The sequence below is a fragment of the Rhinatrema bivittatum genome, chromosome 2 (assembly GCF_901001135.1).
Source record: "Rhinatrema bivittatum chromosome 2, aRhiBiv1.1, whole genome shotgun sequence".
Classification (NCBI taxonomy): domain Eukaryota; kingdom Metazoa; phylum Chordata; class Amphibia; order Gymnophiona; family Rhinatrematidae; genus Rhinatrema; species Rhinatrema bivittatum.
The window spans coordinates 393122051-393134154 of record NC_042616.1 but is presented as its reverse complement, the minus strand read 5'-3'; the positions used below and the strand labels follow the sequence as shown (position 1 = coordinate 393134154).

General features: G+C 43.6%; 1 protein-coding gene across 2 annotated transcripts in view; it reads left to right on the top strand.

The window, feature by feature from the left end:
- The window catches only part of CMBL (carboxymethylenebutenolidase homolog), an 83708-nt gene that overhangs the window by 62916 nt on the left and 8688 nt on the right, over nucleotides 1-12104 (top strand). For both annotated transcript variants that reach the window (XM_029590036.1, XM_029590035.1), the window contains one exon: nucleotides 5216-5307. In XM_029590036.1, the coding sequence (XP_029445896.1) occupies nucleotides 5216-5307 (92 nt within the window). The remainder of the gene's footprint in view (nucleotides 1-5215; nucleotides 5308-12104) is intronic.

Sequence of the window (12104 nt, the reverse complement as noted above, 5' to 3'; positions counted from 1 at the left end):
ACTAGATTTGTTGCCATTTGACCGGACCCTCCATCTTATTACTTTGTTTGTTTGTTTATTTATTTATTATTTTTATATACCGACATTTGATCTCAATCGAGATATCACACCGGTTTACATTCAGGTACTGTAGGTATTTCTCTATCCCCAGAGGGCTTACAATCTAAATTTTTGTACCTGAGGCAATGGAGGGTAAAGTGACTTGCCCAAGGTCACAAGGAGCGACAGCAGGACTTGAACCCTGGTCTCCTGGTCTCATTTTATGGCCTTTCCATTGGATCTTGTCCATCTTTCTGGCTTGATTTAATACTGTTTCTTTGATTGAAAACTTGTGGAAACAAATGATTATGCCTCTTGGTAAATTGCTTTTAACTTTGACCATTGCTGTATGTGCTCTGTCGAATTCAATTTTTGGCATCTCCTCCGCCACTTCATCTAGGCCCAGGACCATCATGCAGATACTTGTCGCCACCTGGCAGCAGTCTTGAAACGCGGTTCCTTCTGAGACTCCTCTAATTCGCAAGTTTTCTCTCCTTGACCTATTTTTTAGGTCTTATATGCGATCTTGTAAGTCTATAGTATCAGCTCTCAATTCTGTGATCGCTGACTGTTGCCTTTCAGTGCTGCGTCATTTGTGTCTACGCAGCCTTCTGCCTCTTCAACCTAGGATCCCAGCTCTACAAATTTTTTCTGAGCTCAGAAACCGTGGCCAATATCTGATGTAGCTGTTCTCTTGTGTTTAACACCTTTACTCATTTCGGTTTTTATGCATTCAAATCTTATTATCTTAATTGTAATTACTTAAATATTATCAACTTATTTAAACTTAACCAATTGACACTATCTCTTTTTCTAATGTTCTTTATAAACGATTTATATTACCACATGGCATCATATACACTCAGTCATCTAGCTGCTGACGCAGAGCATAGATTCTTGTATGCGTCGCTAGCATTGGCAGCACAGGACAGACTTAGTTTTTGGGTGCTCGCTGGGTGCTTATGGCCTGTATCAGACGCCGCCAGGCTCGACGGACCCTCTGTCTGACCTGCTACGGCCATTTGTGTCCTGTTCGCGGAGCGGGTAGAGATCGGCAGGGGCTGAGGGGGAATGTCACGGGCCGAGGAGAATATCTGGGGGATGGAAAGGGATGAGCCGGGGGTGGGGACGCGTGTATGTGTACGCCTGAGAGAACGGATCGGCGCCAGGTTTATGTGCTCGCGCCGGACCAGTCGGAGTACGCGTATGTATTGTGTAGCCTAGCAATGCTAGCATCCCATCCACACTGTGTCGCTGTACCCTGAACTGCTGCAGCTATGCCATGGCTTTGGAGGTTGGGAGTATGAACTCTCCCTGACCTCATCCCATTAATGACCTAGCAGGCTAGCAGTCAGTTCTAAGTAACAGACATTATGTAGCACGCATTGGGTGTCTTTCATCATTGCTGTGCAATTATAATGATTTTATGCCTAATAATTTGCCTAGTTTTTGGAAAAACTCTAGGATTAAAAACTCTGTGCCCTAAACTTTGTACCATGAGCGCGGCCTTCACGGGCCGTGTGCACGCGCACAGCTTAGAGGGAACATTGTGCTGAAGCATATGAAAAATGCTTTAAATATGGGATTTTTTTGCGTTCTGATATTTATTTCCTTCTCACACCACAGTGTCTCTCACTTCATCTGCTAAAGGGATGGCTATGATATAGGGAGCTGGATTATGAAGGTGCCAGGAGTGCATCAGTCAGGCAGCCATCTTGAGGCATGACATCACTTTCTTCCCTGTAATTCTCTGTCTGCCCCCAGGTGCAGAAAAAGCTGGTCCCGGTTCTGGTGTATGTTCTTCCAAAGAGAAACATTACCCACTTGAACTTGCTGCTGTCTGTTTCAAAGAAACATCAAAAATGTCTTCAGTACAATGTCCCCTATACCAAAATATCATAGACACTGGATAAATAATCCATGATTAATCATATCAAAATGCTGCTTAAATATTTAACTGAATCAGTACTGCTACCCTCCCCCTATCTAGAGTGCATTGCAGTGCATCTAACAAGAAACTCAAAAGCCTTCTCTGTTCCTTGACCCTTATGGAACCCAAATTGAAAAGGATCCAAAATACTATGAACTTCAAATTCCACTAACTATAGGAGGTCATACTTTTCCAGGACTTTGGTGTGCAGATAAATTTTAAATTGGCCTAGAATTAGTAAATACATTTGTTGTAAGAGTATTATTTTTCTGTACAGGATGCACAGGTCCCTTTTTCAACTCATCAGGGACAACCCCTTCCACTAGGGATAAATTGATAATGTCCCTAAGAATTGTATAAAAAGTAGCACGAAGTTCTTTTATAATCCAAAGTGGACTAGGCTCAATTTGACAAATAGTAGCTTTCAACTTTAATGTTTAAGTCTACTTCCAGCTGCGATAGTGACTGCAAATGGGGCCATAAATGTTCACTGTTGTCAATATCCATGTTAACATTTACAATTTCTTTAGCAGGCAACAACAACTAAATCACTTATTTTTCCTCAAGCAACTAACTGGTGCCTCCACATTCACATTCAATAAATCAACTGCCTGTGGTTTCTTAACTTATTCACTACATGAAATAATTCTGTAGATTGATTTAACGCTTTGCTAATCTGACTACTGTAAAACTTTATTACTTCACAACAAGAAAATGTGCGGCATACAATGTACTGGACAAAAATAATATAACAACCAAACAATTATTTATTTTACATTTGCACACTGAAAAATGTGCAAGGCATTCAATGTATGGTATACAGTATTATAAGTTTTACAGGGCCCCAACACGGCCCCAACACGGGGGGAGTGACGGGGAAGGGAGGGGAAGTAACAGGAGGGAAGAGGGGGGTTGGATTATCAAAGGTAAAACCATGTGAACTGGACAATCCTGTAACCTGGGTTTGATATAAACTAAAAAATTAAAAAATTCCCGGAAGGGCCGTATAACATGTATCTTGTTGGCATTGTGAAGATTATAGAGAGTAATAATAGATATTAATTAACTAACTTCATGGACTTGGTGATAGTGGCGGGGTGGGACGGGGAGTGGATGGGGAAGGGGTAGGAGGGGGGGAAGGAGTGGGGGGAAGGGAAACAAAAAAAGGGGGGGTGGGGGGGGGTTTGGTATACAGCGAGATCAAAAACAACTTAAAAGGGGACACGGGAGGACCAACCCCCAGAAATGACTGAACTTACAAGAGCGATGAAGTGACTAAGCTAGAAAAATGCAGACCACTCTATTTCACGATTTAGGCCCAAGGGAGCCAGTGTTCTTTACGTATTAATGCTAGAGACCAATTGCCTCCACGGGAGGGTTTGGGTAGCTGTTCCAAAGCAAAAAAACGTAAATCAGAGATCAAATGATTTTGTACCTGCCAGTGGTCTACCAGAGGGGCTTCTAGGTGATTAGACTTCAGGCATGAGCGATGCTTAATGATCCTTGCCCTAAGCGGGTGGGTGGTTTTGCTAATGTAGATTAGGGGGCATGGGCACAGAATCGCATATACCACACCACTTGAGGCACAGGTGGTCATACCGTGAAGAATGTATTGTTTTAGAGCTGATGGGTGTATGAAGGTTTGGATGCCCAGGGAGTGTGTACACACTGAACAGTGGTTGCAGGGACTATGTCCTCTTATAGTGTCTTCAATGGCAGGAGGGGATGGTTTATGTTCTGAGGTCACAAGATTATCTTTCAAATTGCGTCCTCGGGTGAAAGTAAACCTTGGGATTTCCTGAAAAATGGCATGTGGAGCCAGTGAGTTCCATTGAGCTTTTATAATATTGATGACCGCATGACTGTGTGCGGAGTAAGGCAAGACACATGTGAGTTGCGTGGATGGTTCCACATGACGGCAGACAAATAAAAGGTCTCTATTAATGTATAGTGCCCTTTTGTAGGCTCGTTTGATAACGTGTCATGGATATCCGCATTGTCACCTGTTTTGGAGTTTCACAATTTACCTGTGCTTTGCTTCGGTCCCTTCTAGCTACATAATAAAACAATTTGGTGTGATATGTGTAGGACGCCTACCTGTACAGTAATACATTTAATTTTCAATTTGTAGATTTTGACAAAAATTCCGGTCCCCCTGACGCAGCTGGAAGCGAAACACGGCCGTGTCGGGGCCCTGTCGCACTTATAATACTGTATACCATACATTGAATGCCTTGCACATTTTTCAGTGTTCAAATGTAAAATAAATAATCGTTTGGTTGTTATATTATTTTTGTCCAGTACATTGTATGCCGCACATTTTCTTGTTGTGATTTCCTCTATATGTGTGTGCTGTTCACTCCGCTTCTTCTCTGTGCTATTGCCCAAACTTTATTGCTTAGCAGACTGCTGACCTACAAATTCTGTATGTAGTTTCATAACTTCATAATGATTCCCCTATGAGGAAAGGCTAAAGAGGTTAGGGTTCTTCAGTCTGGAGAAGAGACGGCTGAGGGGAGATATGATAGAGGTCTATAAACTAGAATGGAGTGGAATGGGTAAAAGTGAATTGGTTGTTTCAAAAAGTACGATGACTAGGGCATTCAATCAAGTTACTAGGTGAAACAGTTAAAACAAATTGGAGAAAATATTTTTTTTACTCAAGCCTAATTAAGCTCTAGAATTCATTGCTGGAGGATGTGATAAAAACTGTTGGTGTAGCTGGATTTAAAAAAGGTTTTGACAAGTTCCTGGAAGAAAAAGCCATTATTAAAGTGGACTTGGGAAAATCTACTGCTTGTCCCTGAGTTAAGCAGCATGGAATCTGTCGATCTTCTGGGATCCTGACAGGTACTTATGATCTGGATTGGTCACTGAAAGAAAAAAGATACTGGGCTTGATGAACTTTTGGTCTAACCCAGTATGGCATATCTTATGTTCTATGCTCATATTTTAAGCCAACTTCTTTTGCATTTATGCATCTCTTGCCTTCTTTTTATTTTTTTAATCAACTCAATCTAAAATCTTATTGACCTAATATGGGTAGAACACTTCCCAAAAAGGAGCCATCTCATACAAGTCCGAGATGACATTGAAATACCAAATATCCACTACCTCAGTTACATCCTTAAATTCATAACTACGAATAGAAGCTTGTCAATTTTGCAAAGATGCCTGTCCTATTTAAATAGCAAATAGTAATCATTCTTGTTCTTCTCTAACTGAATAAAATGCTACATTTTTCAGGAATAATCAGAGATACTGAAGACAGGTACAATTTGCTCAACCCTACATTGTTTATTTTTGGTGAAAAAGATCCCATCATTCCTCTGGAGCAGGTAAGCTGCTATTTCTAATTGATACCTTTTTCAAATAGGGGTAGATTTTACAATTTTGCGCGAGCGCGTACTTTTGTTCGCGCACCAGCCGCGCGTATCTTATAAAATCCGGGGTCGGCGTGCGCAAGGGGGATGCATATTTGTGCAACCTGCGTGCGCCGAGCCCAGCGCGCGCTGCCTGTTCCCTCCAAGGCCGCTCCGATTTCGGAGCGGCCTCGTAGGGAACTTTCCTTCGCCCTCCCCCCACCTTCCCCTACCTAACCCACCCCCCCCCCGGCCCTATCTAAACCCCCCCTTACCTTTGTTGGCAGATTTACGCCTGCTGAAAGCAGACGTAAATCTGCGCGCGTCCCCGAAACGCCGCGTCATTTATGCAACGCCCCCGACACGCCCCTTTTAGGAAGCCCCGGGACTTACACGCGTCCCGGGGTTCTGCGCACGCCGGCGGCCTATGCAAAATAGGCGCGCCGGCATGCGAAGGCCCTGCGCGCATAAATCTGGCCGGATTTACGCGCGCAGGGCATTTAAAATCCGGCCGATAATGTGTAACCAAGTGCAGTGAATTTCATAAACATAGTTAGGATTGTGGTGACATAATGATCCCTGTGACTGAAATGTGACATTGTTGTTGTGGGAATAGGAGGCAATGGAAGATTGGTTGACAAGTGATGGGACAAAAATAGTTTGATAAAGTTTATACACATTCTCTTTGAGCTTTTGCTTGGGGCATTTAACATAAGAGGAAAAATAATGCACTACAGGAAATATTTATTATTTATTTAACACTTTTCTATACCGACCTTCATGAAAAAGGTTCATATCAAATCGGTTTACATGGAACATAGGGATTAACTAAATAACCATATAAGAAGAAAGCAAGGAGCAAACAGTTACATATAACAGGGAAATAGAACTTGGGGGGCTAGTGCAGCCGGGAAGAAAAAGGATAGCATAACTAGAAGTAAAAATACGCTGAGACTAGGCAGAGTGTCTAGTCAGGAGGGCGAAGTCTGGTTGAATGGTATATTGACGTTTTAGAAATTAAGGGAAGGCTTGACAGAAAAGCCAAGTCTTAAGTTTTTTTCAAAAGGTTAGATTATGGCCCCTCCTAATCCTTTTTCGAAAGGTTAAATATGGCCCCTCCTCAGTACATCTGCCAGTAATTATGAAACTATCATGTTTGAACACCAGGCCCTTATTCAAAAATGACTTTTTCCCATTCTGTACTTTTACAGAAAACAGTTTTTTTTTAAATTGAATACAACCCATAGACTTTCATACTCTTTCCTAGGCAGGTAAAGAACATGGTTTGAGGGAGAAGTGATGCATAAGAAGAGATGTATTTATCTGATGACTTCCTTTCCTTGAGTCCTGCTATATCAGTTCAGACAGGAGGGTTTACTCCCCTTACTAGCATATGGAGACAGGGGACACCTTTTTCTATGACATCACTAGTAGTTACCATGGTGGAGTTCCAGCAAAAGCCAGTATTTTTATGCCAAAGTCATGGAAGATAAAAAAAACAAAACTAACAACTGATTCAAATTCTTAAATAACCTGCCAATAACAACCATCACCAAAAAGGATTTTCCTACAAGGAGCTACCAATTCAAAATTCTTTTGGTTAAAGATGAAGAAGGAATGGAGAAATGAAGCAAAATGAACAAGCAAACTTTGTCATCTTCTAAAGCAGGGGTGTTCAAATGGGAGCTTTGTGAACTATCCTGAAGGGGGTGGGGGCAGGGCTGGTGTGAGGCATTAGGCAGACTAGGTAGTTGCCTAGGGCACCGGAAGTGGGCAGGGCGCTGTCTCTGGATGTGAAGACAGTATTTTATTTTATTTTTTTTATTTATTTATTTTTAACATGAAGGAGTCGAGTGGCAGCTTTGAAATTTTAGGACTCGTGCATTGGGATGCGTCGGTTGGCGAGGTAAGGGAGCTCTGGCAACGTGGACACTGTGACCCGCGAGGAGAGAATATGAAGGAATGTGACATCATGAGATCTCCACCCTAGGGCAGCTGGACACCCTCGCACCAGCTGACTGATCAAGGAAGAAAAAAATGACCATTCTGTCTAGTTTCAGCACCACAGATACAGCAAGCTGAGAAGAGAGGATGCATAGTGATGGAGTTGTGAACATGCTATGGCTTAACGTGCATCTCTTCCAGTGGGTCCAGGAGAAGAACCACTTTCACTGCGGCAGGCCTAGACGCCCTTGTGGTATTTCACTATTCAGAGCTCAAGCGCTACATCTCAGGAGCCTGTAGCCTATTTGGGCCTGCTGCGGCCTTGGTAATAACCCAGGAACACGACGAGACTTGATTAGTCCAGTTCTGGTGCAAGCATTTATTTAGGTGTCCTTCACAATTACAGAAACCAGAATAGTAGCTCACCTTGTGTCAGGCACAACTGTCAGGTAAACATACTCCATATGGGTGTACCAGGAGGTGCTACCAGCTCCCTGGGGCTGCCTCAAACTTTCTAGGCCTGGGTTTTTATAGTAGAGTGACGGGAACCCCTTGCGGTATACTGCCTTAAGGAGGACTGGGATAAAACCCACAGCCAGGCTCCTTGAGGTAGAATGAGGGAGTTGTTGGTACACTCTGTCATATATACTTCCCCCTCAGCTCAGCCTTGTCAGGTAGAGTGTCCAGATGTGTCCGGGGCACACCCTGGCTCTGTCTCAAGTGCCTCCCCACTTCGGCTGTAAGATGTAACACCCATGAGTTGTCTCCATAAAATCGCAAAATAGGGATAATCTTGACCCAGGACTACGAGTATGGAAGCTCAGGGAAGATAGCTGCTTCCAACATGGCTTGCTCTGCGGCAGGTCGACAAGAGGTTGAACACTTCTATTTGTCCCCATATATATGTCATTGTCTCTATTTTCTTGTCGTTGATGTGACCTTGACATAGTAAGTCTTGGCGAATGAGGCTACAGCCGGAATCTACCAAGGCCTAGATAGAGGCTCCCTCCAGTTCCACGTGGATTATAACATCCGTAAGTCATGCATATGGGATACCCACAAAATTGCAGCTTTGGAGTTTTGGCAACCTGTGATCCCAAGAATGTTTCCACGTGTCAATTCATTCTGGGGTTCTGTCCCTGTTCTTTGCTCCTTCTTGCATTGTTCCACTAATTTGTGTTTGCAGTCTAGGTCATCCAGCCAAGGACATTCTTCCTTTGAATGACCTTCTGTTTTACATAAAGCCCACTCCCATAGGCCGGTTGGGTTACTGCTCTACCTGGTTCACTTAGACTCTTTGATTTCTGACTGTCTATATGGACATCAGTCTTCTTCGTGGCCGTTCTGCACACAAAGGGCACAAAAGGAGAGGGTCTGCAAGGCCTCATTTCTGGGTTGTTACCGCCTCTCCAGATTTCCCCCCCCCTTTTTTTTTTCAGGTTTTATTTTATTTATTTATTTTAAGTTTGAGGGTTATTCCTATTTCGGAGCGTTATTTTTAAGTATGTGTACTTCTTCCTCAGATGTGAGCCTTGTGACTCAGCCAACGTCCATAGATATGCTTTGACCATACTGACAGTCCTTTGCCAAGTACCCTTTCTGTCCACAGTTAAAACATGTGGATGAGATTGGCATCTAGAAGCCCAATATGGAGGCCTAGCCCCCTACCTTGGAAGGTCATTGCTGAGGGCCCCTATCCTCTGTACCATGCCAGGGAATTTGTTACAGGTTGTCTCTCTAAACCCCTTATGCCAGTGGGCATTGACTGTGCCTGGTGCCTGGTGGAAGGCTGATAGACCTTATTTCGCATGGGCCGGTCTAGGCTGTCTAGGAACTGTTCCAGAAGTATCTGATGGGCTACTTCCAATCCCAGCCTTGCCTCCGGCTGGAGCCACTTCCAACTGGCATTTTTCAGTCAGTGAAAGAGGGTTCTGGGGTTCTCTCTGGGCTGTTCGCCAGAACTGCTGCCAGTAATATGCTGGGAAGTGCCCACTTCACTGTAGTATAGCGGTCTTGAAGTCCTCATAGAAAGCCTTCAAATCTGGAGTGGCAGCCTGGAAAGCTGCTAGACTCCGGCCGGTGAGCAAATTAGCCAAGTAAGTTGTTCAGCTGGTCTCCAGCCAGCCCGACAGGCAGGAGATCCATTCAGAGTTTTTAGTAAGATCTCCAGGCCCTCTCTTGCCTTCATTTTAAACAAGATATGCGAAGTTAATGGTGCCTGAGGTATTCGGCACAAAGCCGATTATAGGGCCTTGGCTAGCTGAGTTAAGACCGCACTTTGTTGCGTTAATTGGTCTTGTAGCTGCTGCTGTTTATCTGTTTGTGTTTGCAGAGCATTCTGCAGCTGTTGCTGGCCTATGGCGAAGACCTGAATTATCATTTTATCTACCTTTGAGACCAGCTCCCAAATGGATAACTCACACAAGGTGGAGAAAACAAAAACACTTGCTGGCCTGTTCTGCCCTAAAACTTACTACTTGACCCTTGACTGTCCAGGTGGCCTGCGTAGCAGAATTTGAAGTCAGAAGGCCCCCTGAACAGAAAACCTCTGCAAGGAGGGTTGTTTGGTTGGTTTTTTTTTTTTTTTTTTGGGGGGGGGGAGGCTGTGGTTTTTACTTGTGCTTCCTGTTTAAGCAAAAAAAAATCCTCAAATTGACATCACATGTAGGGTACTTGGACCTGTTACGGCCTTGGGAATAGCCCAGGAACACGACGAGACTTGACCTCTCCAGTTCTGGTGCAACTATTTATTTACAATGCTTCACAATTATAGAAACCAAAATAATTGCTCACCTTGCATCAGGGGTAAACATACTCCATACGGGTGTACCAGGAAATCCTACAAGCTCCCTGGGGCCTCCTCATGCTTTCTAGACTTGGGTTCTTATGATAGAGGGAAGGGAACATTTCTCCACCCAGAATCCCTTGTGGCATGCTGCCTTAAGGAGGACTGGGTTAATACCCTGAGCTAGGCTCCGTAAGGTAGCATGAGGGAGTTGTCGGTACATTCAGCACAGAGCTATTCATGCTAACTTCATCCATGCCGGTCAAATCAGGGTTTTTTTAGGTCACCCTTGTGGAAATTTTTGCCTTTTCACAAACAGGGCAGGGGAGATTGGCAGCACTGCTAGAGGCTGGTTTCCATAGGCAGCACCATCTCGCCTGTGTTGAGAAGACATTCTCTATAGTCCTGGGGTGGCAACTCCAGTTCTTAAGAGCCACAAACAGGATATCAGGATATCCACAATGAATATACATGAGACAGATTTACATACAGTGGAGGTAGTGCATGCAAATCTATCTCATGCATTTTCATTGTTGATATCCTGAAAACATGGCCTGTTTGTGGATCTTGAGGATCAGAGTTGGTCACCCCTGCTATCATCAGAGCAAAATGGCACAGAATATCACAAGCTAGAGAGGATCTCAACAGCCTGAGGCTGCCCCATCCCCACCCCATCCCGCTAGCCAGAGAAACATGCCCACTTTCTGTAGGTTAATTCAGCAATTGCTGCGGAAAACTGCTCAGATCTCTCTATATCTTTTTCTTTTCTCCCAAGCCCCCTCTCAGGGGCTTGGGAGTCTTCTGGTAAGCTTGCTGGACTGATTTTTTTTTTTTTTTTTTAAGACAGCAGTTGGGCTTGTAGAACACCAAAAAAGAGCTCTAATTTACTCAATCAAGCAGAGACAACACAAAACTTGAGAGACATAGCTCCTTCTGCACCAAACCACTCTATGCTGCCATCTGATAGAGACACTGGCTTTTGCTGGAGTTGCACCATGGTAACCTTTTTGGTGATGATGTCAGAGGATATCCCACCTTCTCCATCTCCATCTCCATCTGCTAGTAGGAGGACTAAAAGCCATGTGTCTGGACTAGTGTGCCAGGATGATAAGGAATCTTGTTTATTCTGACTGGAAAAAAAAAATAGAATGCTCAGAACTGCAATAATGCAATCACTCATTTGTAGAAACTGGAAGTGCCAACTGATCTGCACTTGTTACTGCTCTCAAACGGAACCACTTAAATCATTATTTACATTTTTTATATTATTCCACTGCACTCGATGTTTGAGATATAACCATACTTACAAGATCTTGTGATTCCTGTTTGCCTTTCCTGGTGGGGAAAAAGGCATCACCTTGATCTAGCACTGCTGAAACTAGTACATATTCCTAAACAACAATATAGGACTACAAAAACTAGAATCTAGTGCTCTGTGCATAACAGTTCCCCCAAACCGTGTGTCCTGTGAACTCCAGGAGACTGCCTTTGACGCAACAAAGGTGAAGGGCCTTAGCAGTGAATTTCAGAGATTAAGACCGTATCCAACATACCTTGGCTTACGAGTGAGGTTCATTCGTGTCATGATATGCGCAACTCTAACCCATGTGGAGATGTTAACCCCTGAGAAAAACTATGGCCATGTTTCAACTGTATCCAGTCAAAAACAGTATGTATATTTGAAAGTGTAGTGGGAAAGATGACTTGGACTGCTGCATGACATTAAAAACATAGAAACATGATGACTGAAAAAGACCATACAGCCTACTTAGTACCATCCACATAGCTGCTCAGCTCTGTAATTTCTATCACTCGCCTTGGAGATCCTCAGTGCTTGTCCTATGCTTTCTTGAATTCAGATATCCACCACCTCTATTCGGAGGCTGTTCCATGCATAGCATGATCTCTCATTCCAGAGTCTCCGTTCTATTAAAATAGACCCACTGCCTGTGTATTGACAACTGTAATGTATTTAATAGCGCCCCTTTTCTTGAGAGCCATAAATAGGCCAAATTTTCAGGATATCCACAATGAATACGCATGA